The 17,762-nt window shown below is 56.7% G+C and overlaps 1 protein-coding gene across 1 annotated transcript; it reads right to left on the bottom strand.

Moving 5' to 3' along the window:
- Positions 1 to 1,310: 1,310 nt before the first annotated feature.
- ATP4A (ATPase H+/K+ transporting subunit alpha) lies at positions 1,311 to 15,319 on the bottom strand. Its single transcript, XM_007996379.3, has 21 exons — positions 14,885 to 15,319; positions 14,709 to 14,768; positions 13,818 to 14,021; positions 11,899 to 12,012; positions 11,441 to 11,693; positions 10,906 to 11,174; positions 10,106 to 10,304; positions 9,670 to 9,779; positions 9,455 to 9,589; positions 8,774 to 8,966; positions 8,032 to 8,207; positions 6,791 to 6,927; positions 6,555 to 6,705; positions 6,280 to 6,448; positions 6,036 to 6,190; positions 4,814 to 4,937; positions 4,149 to 4,294; positions 2,560 to 2,693; positions 2,126 to 2,227; positions 1,950 to 2,041; positions 1,311 to 1,750 (listed from the first exon to the last, which is right to left on the bottom strand). Exons 1-21 carry the CDS (start codon positions 15,128 to 15,130, stop codon positions 1,722 to 1,724), a joined length of 3,198 nt encoding a protein of 1,065 aa, XP_007994570.3. The 5' UTR covers positions 15,131 to 15,319; the 3' UTR covers positions 1,311 to 1,721.
- Positions 15,320 to 17,762: the final 2,443 nt, after the last annotated feature.

Raw genomic sequence — 17,762 nt, 5'->3', positions numbered from 1 at the left:
GGTTATGATGGGAAAACACCAGGTGGTGGGGATCCAGAGGAGCCGCCTGGCCTGCGTGGAAGCAGTGCAGGCTCCCCTGAGCAGAGGACATGTGAGCTGAGACCTAAAGAATGAGTGACTGGGGCAAGGCAGAGGTAATGGTCTTGAGGTCAGAGAGGGGGCCTGTTTTTCCCAAGGGAACATAACTGGTTGGAATGAGTTCAAGGAAGCTTGTGAGACTACAGAAGCTAGCAGGGGTCAGATCACAGAAGGCTTTGGGAACCATGGAGAGCTCTAGGCAGAGGAAGGACAGGGTCAGATTTGGCTTTAGGAAGCTCTGCATGGCTGTGGTCTAGAGTGGGAAGGCTGAGGCCAGGAGGCCAGGGCTGGACGAGAGCAGGGCTGGTGGGGTTAGGGTAGCGACTGGAAGCCAAGCGGAGGTGTTGGTGATCAGTGGGCTGTGTGTATTTATTTACCAGCAGGGGGCGCCGTGGGGTGGTAACAGGTAAGGGAGGAGCAAAAAGTTCCAGGATAACTGGAGTTTGGGGCCTGTAAGCCCGAGGGTTTACCACGTTTCCAAGGGAGAAGGGACCACACTGATGAGACAGTGGGACTATCAGATTGGGTCAGTGCATGGGTACAGGTATGGGGGGTATGGAGGATGATGAAGAGGCCAGTGTAGGTCACCTCCGATACTGGGGGAAGCTGGGGACAGATGTGGACCTCACAGCAGAAACAACTGAAGCAATGCGGTCTGGGGGGCTGTGGTCACAAGGAAGGAGAAGCCCAGGACCTAGCCAGAGAAAGCTGCATAAGAAAGAGGAAGAGAAGTGAACAGAGGGGCTGGGAAAGGAGCAGCAGAGGTGGGAGGTGGGGTGATGGGGTTAACCTTTCAGGTAAGGGGTGTGAGGAGGGGACCTCCAGGAGTTGTTCAGGAACTGGCCATTTCTGGGACAGAGGAGTAAGCAGGTAGGCTCAGAGAGGAGACACCGGTGGGGGGTGGGGGATGCTTGATGTGGAAATGACTTGGGCCCCCTTGTGTCTGGGAGCCCCCAGGAGGGAGAAGGGTGCTGAGAACAGAGAAAGCCCAGAGGTGATGGGGGGTGCCTGTGGTCACGGCCCAGCTTGCCTTTAGATGCCATGACCCTGGGCAAAGAAATAGGAATCATTTCCCCAAGGCAGGTTTATTGAGCACGTACTATGTGCCAGGCTGTGTCCTAGGCACTGAAGGTATAGCCCTGAATAAACAGCCCCCATGTGTAGGACTGTGGAAGATCACAAGTACTAATGAGAGACGCTGAGGACAGTGCCTGGCACCGGATACAGCACAGTCAGCGTGAGTTGGTTTTATTACCATCGCCCAGGACACAATCATGTCTTTAACGAAGGGCCCCCGGGCAGCCCTCCTGCCTAGACTGGAGTCCTAAGGACAGAAACACCCTCCAGGAGCGGCCAGCTGTACTCCCTGTCAGAGCCCCACCGCCACTGCAGATGGGGGCTTTCCCAAGGCCAGCTCAGAGGACTGCCCAGGTGCTGCTGCTCCGGGAGGTGCAAACTTGGGGATGGGGGAGGGGAGTGGGCAGGTCCCTCCAAATGTGGGGTGCCGTGGGCTGCAGAAGCAGATACTGGTGGGGCTGGGACTCTTGGTTGCTCAGATGACTTGGTGGCTGTCCAGAGGCTCCCACGAGCCCCGCCCCCACCTGCTGTGGCAGTTGCAGGGATGCTTGAAGGCAGCCGTCCCTCTAATAGTAGAGTTCCTGGTCCCACCAGCCTGGGAGAGAGAGGGAGAAAGTAGACTCAGTGCTGGGGGTGCCACTTAGGCAGGGCTAGGGGCTGAGAGGTCATAGATTGGTGCTGGTTGCTATGGAGGGTCAAGGGCTTGGAGGCCAAGTGTTGAGGATCAGAGGTGGGTGCAGCTGCTCGAAAACGTTTAAGTCCCCCGCCCCCAGGCCCTCAGTCTTCACACTCACTCCCTGGGCAACAGCGAACTCCAAGCTTCCGGATCTCATCATAGACGAAGATGAGGATGCCGTAGGGCAGAGGGACCAGCCACCACTGGAACCTGAAGGCACATGGCAAGGTGAAGGCCATCCCAGGCCTGTGCCCCACAGCCCCCTCCCTCTCCTGGCCCCTCACAGCCTCTCACCGAATGGGCATGAAGTTGAAGATGTTGGGCATGCCGGGGCAGTAGCACAGGAAGCAGCCGATGCAGACCTGGAACACGATGGCGATCACCAGGATCTTATTCCTGGGGGTGGGCAGGATAGGACAGGCCATTAGGAATTGGGGACGTGATGCCAATCAGGATACTGTGGGTCAAAGTAGGTCAGATGTCAGCAGCAGCAGGGAGGTGTTCTACACACTGAACACTGGAGTGGCCCGGGCCTCTCAGCACCACCCCTTTAGTGAAATGAGGGGGCCATTGGGAGGAGCTGTTGGTCAGTTAGAAAAGTTTTTTGGCATGTCAGCATCTGGCACCGGCACCCGCTAGCATTTGCCGGCTGTTCTAAACCACAGTCAGGATCTGATGGGAGTTGGGACCAGGGGTTGGAGGGCAGGAATGGGGCCCGCCAGGGACACCTGAAGAAGCCTTGCTGGAAGGCAGAGAGGCGGCGCGTCTTGCGGATGAGGACATCGGCGATCTGGCACACCTCGATGCTGATGAAGAACACGGTATAGCAGGTGTACTGCTGGTACAGGCGCTGCCCGAATGTCTGCAGGCCAGGGGCAAACGGAAACAGCCTGAGTCCAGCCTGAGTCCCAGCGGAGAGCCTCTGCAGCCCACCGGGCATAGGGTCCCAGGGCCGTGAACCCCTAAATGCTCTCTCTGCCTTGCATCAGAGGGTGGGAGGTGGGGGGAAGGCGAGAGGCAGAGTCTGTCAGGTGTGCAGGACCCCAGACTGGGGCCCAGAAACCTCAGCCTAGCAGAGCTTGGATGACAGTGCCTGGGAAAACAGTAGGCTGGGCTGACCGCTTTCATAGTGGAAGGTGGGAGGCACCCAAAAGAAAGGGCCTGGGAAAGGGGAATTGAAATCCTCAGATGGGATTTGCAAAGTCCAGTGACTCCAGGGGCCAGGCGGATGGCAAAAATAGGTGAGGCAGGCACCGCGGACCTTTGGGGAACAGAGGGAACGTGCCCCATTTAAAGGGGGCAGCCACTATGCAGCTCATTTCTTCAACACAGCTACTTTTTTTTTTTTTCTGAGATGGAGTCTCGCTCTATCACCCAGGCTGGAGTGCACTGGTGCGATCTCAGCTCACTGCAACCTCCAAATCCCAGGTTCAGGAGATTCTCCTGCCTTAGCCTCCCAAGTAGCTGGAATTACAAGCATGCGCCACCATGCCTGGCAACACAGCTCCTTCTAATACCAGCTAACTGTGGGGATCCCCGACTGCTCCAATGTTGCACGTGCATTAGCTCATTTAATCCTCTGGGTAACCCTAGGAGGTAGATAAGTGGTGCTGGAACTTGAACATGCATGAGAATCCCAGCAAGGGCTCCCAGAGGGCTGGGATAGAGCCTGACAATTTGTGTTTCAAACAAGTTCCCAGGTGATGCTGATGCTGCTGGTCTAGGAACACACTGAAAACCACTGAGGTAGACTTTGGTATTCTCTCCACTTTGCAGGTGAAAAAACAGGCACAGCAAGGCAAAACAACCTGCCCAGGGTTACACAGCTTGTGAGGAGCAGTACCAGACCATGAGTCCAAGCGGTCTGGCTTCAATGTCTATCTTAACCATGACAGAAAATGTTTAAGGGAAATATCCTCGTCTGTATGGAACTCTACAGGTGAACTAAACACATCTGCTGGCCAAATCTAGCCTCATCTGTGCTCCAAACCTTCATTAAAATGGGCCACATGTGCAAATACCCTGTGGGAGTGATGCTGTAGGGAAAATAGCAGAATAGAGGCCTGGTTCCACATCTGAGATGATGCATTAGTGTCAGGGCAGAGACACCCATCTGCAGTTGCCATCATCAGAAGCAGGAATTTGCAGCTGGAGATGGTGGGAAAGGTCCTGGCCCCCAGAACTGGCAGGGAGTCTGGGTGTCCGGGATACTGTGGCTGAACTCAGTCACATGTGGAGGAACAAGTGGGCTGCACATAAGGCAAGTGGCCCTGGGAAGGAGGGAGCCCAGGGATGGGAGGGGTGGGGCGAGGCTCACCCACTCCTGGCCGTAGCTGTCCTGCAGATCTTGTAGGTGGTGGTCCTCCCACTGCGCCCGCAGCCCCACGCACAACAGTGGGAACCAGCCCTCCTGGGCCATGGCCGTGAAGTAGTCAGTGAAGCCAGCAAAGGACTGAATGGCACCTGGAGAGAGGCAAGGGGACACAGGGAGACAGAGATGGACACAGAGACAGGGACATGGGAAGAGAGGGACATGGAGAGACAGGGACACAGATACACAAAGGTCAAGGACATACAGAGGCGGACACGGGAAGAGAGACAAGGATATGAAGAGACAGGGACACAGATACACAAAGAAGGTCAAGGACACAGAGACAGGGACGCAGAAACAGAAAGAGACATAGAGGCAGAGAGAGACAGAAGCAGGGACAGAGAGAAAAAGACACATCCAGGACCCAAAAAGACAGAAATAGGCAATGACTCAGAGACAGGGTCATGGAGAGCAAGGTCAGAGACAGAGCAGGGACACAGTGGAACCAGAGAGATCGTCACAGAGAGGGACACGGAAGACAATGGAGACCCAGGACCAAATGCAGACACTGAGGTCCAGAACCAGCCAGAGCCCAAGGCAGAGCCTGGGGCAGGCGAGCAGCCCAGCACACAGCCCCCTACCTCCAGGCTCCCTAGCCCATGGGCACCCACCAATCTGGAAGTAGGAGTAGGCAGCCAGAGGCTCGTTGACCAATCTGTCGCGCTTTGGGTTGCGTGGACGCAGGTGCATGATGTCGCTCTCGGCTTTTTCATACGCCAGGGACACAGATGGGAACTGGCCAGAAGTGGAAGGAACTGGGACTGAGGGTTTGGCTGGGCCCCTGTCCCCTCCACTCCGGGTCCCCCTTCCCCCACTTGTGGGCAGGAACAGGGCTGAGGTTAGCAGGCAGGACCTGCAGGGACGGCACAGCCACACCAGCCTGGACAGCCTGGGCCCCACTGGCCCCTGAGTGTTGGCATCCTGGTGTCCATCTTCATAAGAACATCTGCTTTTATCTTCTCCCTCTGTCTCCCTCTCTCTCTTTTTCTGTTCCTCACTCTGTTTCTCTGTCCCTGTCTCCAGTGTAATTCTCTTGTGACTGTCTCTCTGCTTTTGTGCGTTTCTGCGTTACTCCCTATCTCTGTGTATCTTCAGTCTCTTGGTGTCACCGTGCCCCCTTATCTGCTTGTGCCTAGAGTGGCAGCAGAGTATACTGACCACGATCACAGGCCGTGGGACCTGTGACTGCCCGGACTCAAGGCACAGCCAGGCCACTTATTTGCCCAGTGACCTAGGACAAGCCACTCTACCTGTCTATGCCTCGATGAGCTCATCAGTAAAGTAGGGGTGATAGTAACAAAACTCATCTCATAGCGTGGTTAGGAGTACAATATTAAGGAAATGATTGTGTGTCTGGCCCAGAAAAAGCACTATGTAAATGTTACCGAATAAATACCTGTCAACCCAGCCATACCTCTGTCTGCATTCATGACTGTATCTATGGCTCTTTTCCGTCTGTCTGCCATGGGGTCTCTCTGAGGGCGTTTATCTGTCCATGTCTGTTTAGGGGCACGTGTCTGTGATTCAGGTTAGGCTAGATACCTGTTCTGTTTCCATCTCTGTCTGAGTATCTGTATCTGAGTCCACGTGTGTGCATGTCGGCCCGGGCCTACCTGAGTGTCCGCCTGTGTGTGCATGGCTGTAGGTCTGTCCATTTAGGTCTGTCCACCTGCCTGCCACCTGTGTGTCCTGCACTGGCTGTCACTGCACACATAGGTCTTGTCTGTCACTCTGTGCCCAAGAGTGTCTGTGGTGGTCTCTGTCCCTCCTGTCCCTCTGTGGGCAAGTGTCTCTGGGCACCCTGTGGATGGGTACCCTGGGCTATGGACTCACAATGTCAGTGCAGAGTTCGATGAAGAGGATGGTGATGCACCCGAGGGGCAGGGGCACGCTGACGGTGATGTAGATGAGGTAGGGCGTCAGCTCCGGGATGTTCTTGGTCAACGTGTAGGCAATAGACTTCTTCAGGTTGTCAAAGATCAGTCGACCTGTGGGGTCGGGCAGGCACCTCAGCCTCCTCACAGCCCTCTCCCTCCTGTGCCCCCACCGCCTACCCCCTCCCTGGCCTGGCCCGGACCCTGCTCCACGCCTGTCACAATGGAGGCGAAGTTGTCATCCAGCAGGATCATGTCAGCTGCATTTTTGGCAGCATCTGAGCCAGCGATGCCCATGGCTACTCCGATGTCTGCCTTCTTCAGAGCTGGGGAGTCATTCACACCATCCCCTGTGACAGCCACAATCGCACCCTGCAGGCAGTGGGTGCAGGCAGGTGGGCAGGTGGTCAGCGAGAGGCTGGTCCAGGACCAGCCCCGCCCCTCTGCCCACCTGCCCGCCCTCATCAGCAGGGCTCACCAGCCGCTGGCAGCTCTCCACGATCACCAGCTTCTGCTGGGGGCTGGTGCGCGCAAACACCATCTCGGGGTGGGTGCGCAGGGCTTCGACCAGCTCCGATGGGTCCATGTCCTTCAGCTGCATGCCATTGATCACACAGGCACGGGCGTCCCTGGGGAGGAGATGGGAAGACCTCACTGGGACCTTAGTCTGTGTCAGATGTGGGGAGAACCCCGGGAGGTCTGGGGGGGGCTTACTTGCGATTAACCTGGTCCACGGGCACACGGAGGCGGGCAGCGATGTCCTCCACTGTCTCGCTGCCTTCCGAGATGATGCCCACACTGGCTGCAATGGCCTTGGCGGTGATAGGGTGGTCACCCGTCACCATGATCACCTGTAGGTGGAACCAGCGGATCCCTGACCCCTTCAGATCAGCCCAATCCCCCTGTCCTCCCTGGGAGACATCTGCTGATACACGTGTTCATTTACTTGACCAAGCGTGACCACCTGCTACATGTCTGGGATATAGCAGAGACAAAAGAGACAAAAATCCCTGTCCTTGAGGAGCTGACATTCTAGTGGCGGTGACAGAAAGTAAAGAAATGAATTATATAGTATGTTACAAGGTGGGAAAAACATATTAAGCTTGGCGGAGAAAATGGTGACTCGATTTTAAGTGTACCCAGGGAAGGGCTTATTGAGAAGGTGACATCTGAGCAGAGACCTGTAAGAGGCGAGAGAGTTGGCCACATGGAAAGCTGGGGGAAGAGTGCTCCCGGGAGAGGGAACAGCAGGTGCAAAGGCCCTGAGGTGAGGACAGGCCCAAACTGTCGGAGGAACAGCAGGGAGGACAGCGTAACCGCAGAGGAGTGAACAAGCAAAGAGGGCTAAGGAACGAGCTTAGAAAGGTAACAAGGTCCTGATCTAACAGGGCCTTAGAAACATGGGAAGGGCTTGGGCACTGCCTGCCTGGCCTTGGGTTTCCCACCCTTGTTTTGTGTTTGGAGAACCACTCCTCTCCCCTAGACCATCGGTTGCAGTGAAGTCCCTGGCTAAGACTGGGCAAGAAAGCCCAGATCTAGCCAATCAAAGTCTTCCATCCCCCAGCCACAGTGACTGGCTCAGGGATGAATGAGTAACCCAATCTGGTGCTACTGAAAAAGAGGCACTCTCTTTTTGTGGGGTGGCTAAACAGGTGGGAGTTAAGTTCGAGCTGCTTGAGCAGGGGTGTGTGTGTCCCCAAGTGGAGGGAGTGCTTGCAAATAAAGCCAGCAGAGCGAAGAGCAGAGCTGAGACATGGAGAAAGGAAAATTCCTAATGACCCTGAGCTCCTGGATCCAGCTATACCTGAAGCTTAATTCCCCAGAATTTTTCACTATCATAAACCAATGCATTTTTGCTCAAGCCAAAATGGTGGGTTTGTCATGGGGTTCTTCAACCCAAATCCTGCTGCCATCTCCTGTCCTCACACCACTCGTTCCTCCCCACAGTGGCATACCCGGATGCCTGCCGTGCGACACTTGAGCACAGCATCAGGGACGGTGGCCCGGGGTGGGTCAATCATGGATACAAGTCCCGCAAAGCAGAGGCCGCTAGATGGAAAGTTCATGTCCTCCACATCGAAGGCATAGCCGGGCGGGTAGTCCTTCTCATTCAGGTAGAGCTGGCAAAAGCCTGGCCGGACACGGGGAAGTCAGGGAGGAGCCCTGGGCAGACCCTTCCTTAGCAGGGCCAGGAAATGAGTAAAATAACCAGGCCCCTTGCACCAAACATCTATGGATGCCTGACCCTGTGCTAATCCCTTCACTCACATTATCTGAATCTACCCTCACAACCACGCTTGAGGCCCATTCTCATCTTACAGATGAGGAAACTGAGGCTCAGAGAGGGGACATTTCTTGCCAGAGGTCACACAGCAAGTAAAAGGCCCAGAATTGGACCACAGATCTGTTTTCTAGGGTAGAGGCAGGGAAGTTTAAGGCGTCAGGACAAAAATTGGCAGAGGTCAGAGGTCAGGATAAGGATGAAAAGTCCAGGTGAGGACTGGGGTCAAGGTAGAAAGTGAGGACAGACAGGGGTCAGGACTGGTACAAGGAAAGTTAAGGGTGAGGCTGTGGACTGGGACAGATCAGCCAGCAGCCAGGGATGCGGACGGTCAGGGCTGGGCCTGGCGGGGTGGGCAGGGTCTGTGCTAGCTCCTCCTCCCACCTAGAGTCTCCTCCCCTGCCCAGGGATCTCACCAAGCACGCGTTCGCCCAGGCCTCCCAGGCTGAGGTAGGCGGTCTGGAAGGCCTCGCGCCACTGCTCGTCCAGCGGCAGTTCCTGGCCCTTGATAAGGATGGAGCTGCAGCGCTCCAGCACGCGCTCGGGGGCGCCCTTCATCACCAGCAAGTGTCGCGGGTCCCGCGGGTCCTCCAGCGTATGGATGGACAGCTGTGGGCGGGGAGGGGCGGGGATATGCGCGGAGGAACAGGGCGGGGCTGAGGAGAGGGGCGGGGCCGAGAGCTTGGTGCGGGGCCTGAGAGCTGCGGGGAAGGGTGAAGGTGGAAGATGGGGACCTTGTGTAGAGAGGTCCTTGGTAGAAGGTGAGCTTTAAGGCGGGGCTAGGTGCATATTTGGGGTCCTGGGCGCAGGGAATGAACAGAATTAGGGTGCGGAGTTGCGGGCTGGGGGCGGGATTTAGAGAGCGAGGTGCTCCTCATGGAGAGTCCCGCCGAGGAGAAGCTGTGGCCGGGGCTGGGTGGTGAGCGGGACTTTGCCTCTGGTGGGCGGGGCCATAGGCAGAGCGGGAGATGGGGTGGGGTTTGGCTGCGGAGAGAGGAAACTGGGAGCGAAGCCCCGCGTGGTCAGCCTGATGTGGGTGTGGCCTGGGGCGGGGCCCGAGATGCGGGACCAGGCCGTGGGCGGGGCCGGCTGCGCACCTGGAACTTGTTGGTGGAGTTGAAGGGGATCTCGCAGACTTTTGGGAAGCGGTCGCGGTAGCCCATGGCGTTGCCCAGCGTCAGCTCGGAGAACTTGAGCAGCGCCGTCTCCGACGCGTCTCCGATCACGATGCGCTGGAAGCGGGGACCGGTGTCAGGGGCGAAGCCGGCTACACTTGCCTCCCGGGATTCCCTGGAGGCCCCCTGGCTCTCACCTTGGGCACGGGCACTGCATCCTGGCCGGACTTGAAGGCAGCGCGGTTGCACAGGGTGAGCACCCGGCACAGCGCCCGCCACGTCTCCGAGGACTGGTCAAACGTCTGCCCTGCAGACCAGGCGTCCAGGCTGGGTCCCGCATGGCGGCTCTCCCGGACCAGAACAGAGCCCTCTCCTCCTAGGCTCATGTCGTGGGCCCCCTCCCCAGACCTGCGTGGGATTGGATTCCACCCAACCCTGAGGGACCCAACCCCAGGATGACCCTTCCCTCTAGACCCAGTAGCGAGTCTCCTTTGAGACCTGGAACCGAGCCGCCCTGCCTTCGTACAAAGCCCTCACTACCTTCCTAGCCCCCTTCAGGTCTCCACCATCCACCATCCATCCAGGATCTCCACCAGATCCTGCCCTGGCGCCTGTGCCCTCCCTGCCCCACACCTGACTGGTCTTCTGTGGTGTCAGCTGTGTGGATGTGGTTGTCAAACCACAGATGGGACACAGTCATGCGGTTCTGAGTGAGAGTCCCTGTCTTGTCTGAGCAGATCACTGAGGTGGAGCCCAACGTCTCCACCGCCTCCAGGTTCTTGACCACGCAGTTCTTACTGGCCAGGCGCTTGGCTGTCAGGGACAGGCAGACCTGGGGAAGGGGTGAGCACCGCAGGCTGGGGATCCACCCTTGCTTCCAGTCCTCTTCCCCACCTCACAGAACCTGGAAGGCTTTACCCCAGCCGCGGGGTTGCGTGTGCAACGTGCTTCTGCAAAAACCAGGTGTTTGTTTCTTGGCCCCAGCTTTTGTTGAGCCTGTGCTTTGTTTGGGACTCCTTCCCCAGTCTGCCCAGATACAGTAGCCAGGCCCCTCTCTGAGCTGTCCCAGCTGAGTTTCTGAAAATTCTCTTCACACAATCAAAATGAGAAGAGGAACCTTCCCCGCACCTTCCCGGGGGCTGGTCTGGGGCTGGGTGCTGACTGTGGAAGGCCCTGTGACATGCTGGCTGCCTGCACAGGACCTCAGCCTCTTCTGGTTAAGGACCTGGCCTCATCGTCTCTGTGCCCTCAATGTGTGGCAGGCTTGCATCGGGATGCACTTGCTGAATAAGTGGATGATGGGAAGGTGGGAGAGTGGATGGGAGCTGAGTGAACAGATGGACAGGCAGGGAGGTGACGGGGGAAGTGTGGAGGAAAGAACAGATGGTTGGGTAGGCCCCTCAGCTCCCTGATTCCCGCCTGCCCCCACTCACTGTGACAGTGGCCAGCAGCCCCTCAGGCACGTAGGCCACCACGATGGCCATGAAGAAGACCATGGCCCGCAGGAAGGTGTAGCCAATGCACATGGCCACAATAAAAAACGTGGCACCGAAGAGAATGGCCAGGCCCGCGATGATGTCCACAAAATGCTCGATCTCGATAGCGATAGGCGTCTTCTCGTTTTCCACCCCCGATGCCAGCGACGCGATGCGCCCAATGATGGTGCGGTCGCCTGTGTTTACCACCAGGCCCTGCGCGGTGCCTGCAGGGGGCCAAGGAGTGACTCAGGGATAGGGGGCAGCAGTGGGGTGTGCACTGCCATGTGAGCTGACGGACAGTCACCACTAGTGGAGGATGTGACCTGGGGAGAAGGGAGTGACAGTGGGAGACAGAGAAGCAGTGTGCCCCGGGGAGGTGGCAGTCATGCGGGGGAGAGACAGGGAGGCAGAAGCCCCCTGTCCTAGAAGGCAGCAGGAGAGGGACCGGTGGAGGCAGCAGTTACTGGGCAGGCAGGCCCAGTAGACAGACCCTCAAGGCACATGGTGGAGAAGAAGGCGATGTTGCGGGTCTCCAAGGGGCTCTCGTGCGTGCACTCAGGTGAGCGGGTCTGCGGCTCGGACTCCCCCGTCAGTGAGGAGTTGTCCACCTTGCAACCCTGGGCCGCCAGGATGCGGATGTCGGCAGGCACTCTGTCCCCGCCTTTCATCTCCACCAGGTCGCCCACCACCAGCTGGTCGGCGTTGATCTGGAACTTGTCTCCATCTCGGATGACAGTGGCTTGCTGCGGGGCAGGGATGCCAAAGTTAAGGTGGACTTTGAGGGGGTGGGAGCTGCTGCATGTGGGGAGGTAGAGGATGGAGAGAACTGGGACCCATGGGGAAAGATGGAAGCCACGGATGAGGGGCAGGTTGGGCCTGATGGGAGGAGGCTACCCGAGCAGTCTGGAGTCTCTGGGATCTGGAGTGACTGGGTGCTGGGGAACCCACCTGTGGCACAAGGTTCTTAAAGCTAGCGATGATGTTGGTGCTCTTGAATTCCTGGTAGTAGCCAAAGCAGCCGGTGACGACAACCACAGCAATGAGAGCGATTGCCAGGTACAGCTGGGGACAGGGACAGGGCTGGGGTTATTCGGAGGGGCTGGAAGCTGCCTACCTGAGGCCACCCACCTGCTCCCTGGTGCCCTGGTGTTCTTGGTTTTTCCTATGCTTTTCCCCGCCTACTAGGAAGCTCATGCACCATTCCCTGTAGCCTTTAGCCCCCTTCCCACGTCCCTCATACCCCACACTTGGCCTGCCCTGTCTTCTCAGTGTCTTGTGTTCCTGTGTATATTTCATATCCTCTGGCCCTGAATCCTCAATCTCCCGTGTCCCCATATCTGTGACTTGTGCCCCAAATCACTGTGTGCCTTGGTCTGACACGTTCCCTTCTCCTGTGTCCCCAAGCCTTGCATTTCCCATGTCCACTGTCCCATGTCTCCTCCTGTCCCCATGGCCTGTATTCCCTGTGTCTCCAGTTTCACATCCTGGGTTTTCCATAATCTGCTGCCACCTTTGTGTCCCCTGGGCCCCCTTGTCCCTGCGTCCTCACATCCCCATCCCTGCATGTGCTGCGGACCTTGTGCGTCATGGTTTGTGTCCTCCGTGGCCATGGCCCCCGTGTTCCAGCTCCCCAGTCACTGTGTCCTGTGTCTCCCATGTCTGTGTATCTCCAAGTTCCCATCCCGTGTCCCATGGCCATGACTTTTCGAGCCTCTGTCCGATGTCACATGTCCCTGAGTCCCCATGTCCCTTGCCCTGATCTCTGCCATATGTCCAATGTCCCTTGCCCTGCACCTCCATTTCCTCTCTGTCTCTGTGCTTCTATGTCTCATGTTTTGTGTCTCTCCATGTGCTGTGTCCTGAGGCTTGTATCCCTGCCGTGGTGTCCCATGTCTGAGTCCCAGGGTCTCCTGTTCCCCACGCCCCAGTCTGTCCTGTGTCTGCACTGCATGTCCTCTGCTTCCAAGTCCCATCTCTTTTTTTTTTTTTTTTTTTTTTTTAAGACGTAGTCTCACTCTGTCACCCAGGCTGGAGTGGCAGTGGCACAGTCTCGGCTCACTGCAACCTCCACCTCCCGGGTTCAAATGGTTCTCCAAGGCTGGGAGTGGTGGCTCAAGCCTGTAATCCCAGCACTTTGGGAGGCCGAGACGGATGGATCACAAGGTCAGGAGATCGAGACCATCCTGGCTAACACGGTGAAACCCCATCTCTACTGAAAATACAAAAATCTAGCCAGGTGAGATGGCGGGCACCTGTAGTCCCACCTATTCGGGAGGCTGAGGCAGGAGAATGGTGGGAACCCAGGAGGCGGAGCTTGCAGTGAGCTGAGATCTGGCCACTGCACTCCAGCCTGGGCAACAGAGCAAGACTCCGTCTCAAAAAAAAAAAAAAAAAACAATGATTCTCCTGCCTCAGCCTCCCAAGTGACTGGGATTACAGGTGCCTGCCACCATGCCCGGCTAATTTTTGTAATTTTAGTAGAGATGGGGTTTTGCCATGTTGGCCAGGCTGGTCTCGAACTCCTGACCTCAGGTGATCTGCCTGCCTCAGCCTCTCAAAATGCTGGGATTACAGGCGTGAACCACGCACCTGGCCTCCAAGTCCCATCTCTTACGTATCGCATTGCCATACTCTTTATGCCCCCACCTATGTCCCCATACCCGAGATTCACCCCAGTGTCCCTGTGTCCTTAGGTCTGCCCCATCCATATCCCAATGTCCGCCACCCACCATGACCCCTGTCTTGAGACTGCCTTTCGTGTTCCTCTATCCCCATCCTCCTCTGCCCCTCTTGTCCCAAGTCCCATTCTCAGTGTACTCCATTCCCAGGTCCCCATGTCCCCAGCCTGCCCCCGCAACATGACTCACATTGTCGTCGGTGGTGAGGTCCCCCTCACTGGCCTGGATGGCAAAGGCAATGAGGCAGATGGCGGCGGCCACCCACATGAGGCACTGCAGGCCCCCAGCCAGCTGCCTCGCGAACTTGACATACTCTGGGGTGCCCCGTGGTGGCCGCAGCGCGTTGGGCCCGTCCCGCAGCAGCAGCTCGGCAGCCAGGCTCGCAGACAGGCCCTGGGACAGAGGGGTAGGGCGAGGCGGTGCTGGGGACTTTCCTCCACATGCACACCCCGAAGGAAGCCCCCTGCCTCGGTTTCACTTCCCCAGCTCAGTCTGTCCTGCTCCTTCTCATCTCTTTGTGTCTTGGTTCCTGCCCCTTGTCTCTCCCTTCTTCCTTCATCTCTCCCTTTGTCTGTCTCTCCTCACTCACCTTTCTGTGTGTCTCTCTCCTGCTGCTCTCTCTGTATTTGTCTCTACCTTTTCTGTGTTGCTATCTCTTTTCATCTACTCCTCTCTCCATCTCTGTGTCTAACCCTTTCTCTCTAATGCTTTCTCCCTTCTCTCCCTCTCCCTCTCTCCATCTCCCTCCCTGTCTCTTTCCTTCTCTCCCTCTCTCCCTCTTTCTCCCCTCTCCATCTCCTTCCCTCCCTCCCGCCTTCCCTCTCTCCCTCTCTCCATATCTTCCTCTCTCCATCTCTCCCTTTCCCTCTCCCTCTCTCTCTCTCTCCCTCTCCCTCTCCCCCTCCCTCTCTCCATCTCTCCATATCTTCCTCTCTTCATCTCTCCCTTTCCCTCTCTCTCTCCCTCTTTCCATCTCCCTCTCTCTCTCCCTCTCTCCCTCTCTCCATCTCCCTCCTTCCATCTCCCTCTCCCTCCCTCTCTCCCCCTCCCCTCTCTGTACCCTCCCAGTCTCCAGCTCACCTTGGTGGCACTGGTCTGGTATTTCTGTTCCAGCTCCGCCACTGACAGCTGGTGGTCATTCTGTGTGGTGGGGTGGGGCAGGAGGCTTGTTCTGGGCTCTCCTGGCCCCCTCCCCGCCCACTTGCCTGGTTACCAGCCCACCCTCCAGCTCCCGCCCCTCCCCAGCCAGAGCTCACAATCTCCATCTCCTTCTTCATGTTCTCCAGCTTCTCCTTCCTCTTGCCACCCCCGCCGCCCGCCTTCTTCTTCTTGCTCATCTTGGCAGCCATGTCCCCGCCAGGGCCAGGACCCAGCTCCACCGAGTAGAGCTCGTAGTTCTCCTGGGGATGGATGGGATGGAGGGAGGGAGGCCTCAGATTCCACTGCAACCCCTGTCCCCACCACACCCCAGACCCCTGGGCCCCACTCACGGCCTTCCCCATGGTGCCCGGTGCCTGTGCTCCCACCCGACAGAGCCTGGGCCCGGACCAGTCCTGATATACCCAGGGAGGGCGGGGGGTGGAGCAGAACCGCCCGACCACAGCTGATTACAGGGCTCCTTGGGGCGACCTCTAGGCCTGGGTGCCTCAGGCATTCCCTCCTGGGCTGCTCCCCCCACCCAGATCCCCCCGTGTCAACCTGCCCTGAGATCAGGGAGCCCCTGGGAACAGCCTCAGCAACAAGAAAAGCAAACATAAGGTTTGCTCCTGTGGGCATTGTGCTGAGGGCTTCCGTGTGCTCACTTATTTAACTTTCCAATAACCCTTTGAGGGGACAAGACCCCTTACAGATGGGGAAACTGAGGCATGGAGGGGTTGAGTCACTCTCATATGGCTCCATCACAGGCTATTATGTAATGGAGTGAGAACTAGATTGGCTGGCTGCAGAGTGTCCTCTTTCAGTCTAAATAGCACATGCCTGAAGAGGCATGGAAGAGGAGGGTGCTCCCACACTTTTTTTTTTTTTTTTTTGAGATTGAGTCTCGCTCTGTCACCCAGGCTGGAGTGCAATGGTGCAATCTCGGCTCACTGCAACCTCTGCCTCCTGGGTTCAAGCGATTCTCCTGCCTCAGCCTCCTGAGTAGCTGGGATTACAGGCACGCACCACCACACCTGGCTAATTTTTGTACTTTTAGTAGAGACAGGGTTTCACCATGTTGGCCAGGCTGGTCTCAAACTCCTGACCTCAGGTGAACCACCCGCCTTAGCCTCCCAAAGTGCTGGAATTACAGGCAGAAGCCACCACACGCTGCGGTGCTTACAACACTCTCTATGGTGGCTGAATGTTTACTGAACTCGGACTATTCACTATGGGCTGGGTATGCTGTGTGTGTCATTCGAATGATTTCCTTAGCATCTAACAGCAGCCCTGTAAAGCGATGTTCTCTTCTTAGCCCCCACCAGGGACTTTGCAGAAGATTTCAACATCTAAGAATTAGGAACAGGGTTCCAGCCCAGGCCTGACCTCAGAGCCTGGCTCTTGTATGGCACCACCAATGGAAAAACCCGAACTTCACCACAGCAGCACCGTACACATGCCATGTTCTGCATGTGTGACCTCACGGGTCTTTGCAAAAAAACCCTGTGCAGGCGGCACTATCATTTCTGTTGTGCAGAGGGGGAAACTGAGGCTCAGAGGGACTCACATATCCAGCTAGAGCCTTTACAGCTCTCAAGCATTCCCTGTCCCTACCCCAGATGGGGAAACCAAGGTGCAACATGGGGAAAGGATGTGTCCGAGGGTCTTGGCTTGAGCTTGATGTTTGGTGACAGATGCCAGGAAGCCTGGGGACTCCCTCCTCATCCAGCAGTGAGGGGCTGGGCCAGTGGAATGGTGGGAACCTTGGTATGTTAAGGGGTGGGCATGTCTCCAGGAGCAGGTGAGAGTGCACCTGATAAGATAACTGCGCTGGCAACGTCCTTCTCCGCTGGGGCAGGTCACCTGGGAAACTCAAAGCTGCTGGGCAGCCGGAGCTCCTCCCCGCACCCACATGGCTGGTCATCCCCAGCCTGCTAGAAGAAACCTCCAAAGAGGAGGTGGTGTGGGGCCACACACTGTCTTTGCAGTGAATCTGCCCGCTCACTGGGCGCCCGTCGGCTCTGAGCCGTGTTAGACAGCTTGTGTCACCCCTCTGCTTACAACCCTCCAAAGCCTTCCCTTCCCACTCAGAATAAACTCTGCACTCCTTCCTGAAAGATGTGGCCCTGGTCACCTGCCCTGCCTCCATCGCTACTAGGTTTCCAGGGGCACTGGCCTCACTGCTGCACTTTGCACAGACCAAGGTCGTTCCTGCTTCAGGACCTTGGCACTTACAGCTCCTTCTGCCTGGGCCCCCTTCCTTAGATGTCTGCACTGGCTTTCTCACCTCCTTCAGGTCTCAGCTCAAATGTCACGTCTTCAGAGAGTCCACTCTGTAATACTGCACCCTACTGTGTTCTGTTCCTTTACCCCACTGTATCTACACCTCTTACCCCAACCCGACACTGTGTCTGCTTTTTATTTGTTTGGTGTTCATTAGAAGGAGGACTGGGCCAGGCACCATGGCTCACATTTGTAATCCTAGCACTCTGGAAGGCTGAGGCGGATGGATCACCTGAGGTCAGTAGTTTGAGACCAGCCTGGCCAACATGGTGAAAGCCTGTCTCTACTAAAAATATAAAAATTAGCTGAGCATGGTGGTGCACACCTGTAATGCCAGTTACTTGGGAGGCCGAAGCAGGAGAATCACTTGAACCTGGGAGGTGGAAGTTGCAGTGAGCCAAGATCGTGCCACTGCACTCCAGCCTAGGTGACAGAGTGAGACTGTCTCAAAAAAAAAAAAAAAAAAAAAAAAGATAATAGATGTTAGACAAATAGATGGATACATAAATGATAAATGATAGATGACTGATAGATAGAATTATTTTTTTGGTTGCTCACTGCAACCTCTGTCTCTTGGATTCAAGCGATTCTTGTGTCTCAGCCTCCCGAGCAGCTGGGATTACAGGCACCTGCCACCATGCCCGGCTAATTTCTGTATTTTTAGTAGAGATGGGGTTTTACCATGTTGGCCAGGCTGGTCTCGAACTCCTGGTC

This window comes from Chlorocebus sabaeus, chromosome 6 (assembly GCF_047675955.1).
Source record: "Chlorocebus sabaeus isolate Y175 chromosome 6, mChlSab1.0.hap1, whole genome shotgun sequence".
Taxonomy (NCBI): domain Eukaryota; kingdom Metazoa; phylum Chordata; class Mammalia; order Primates; family Cercopithecidae; genus Chlorocebus; species Chlorocebus sabaeus.
This window is presented reverse-complemented; position numbering and strand designations above follow the sequence as displayed.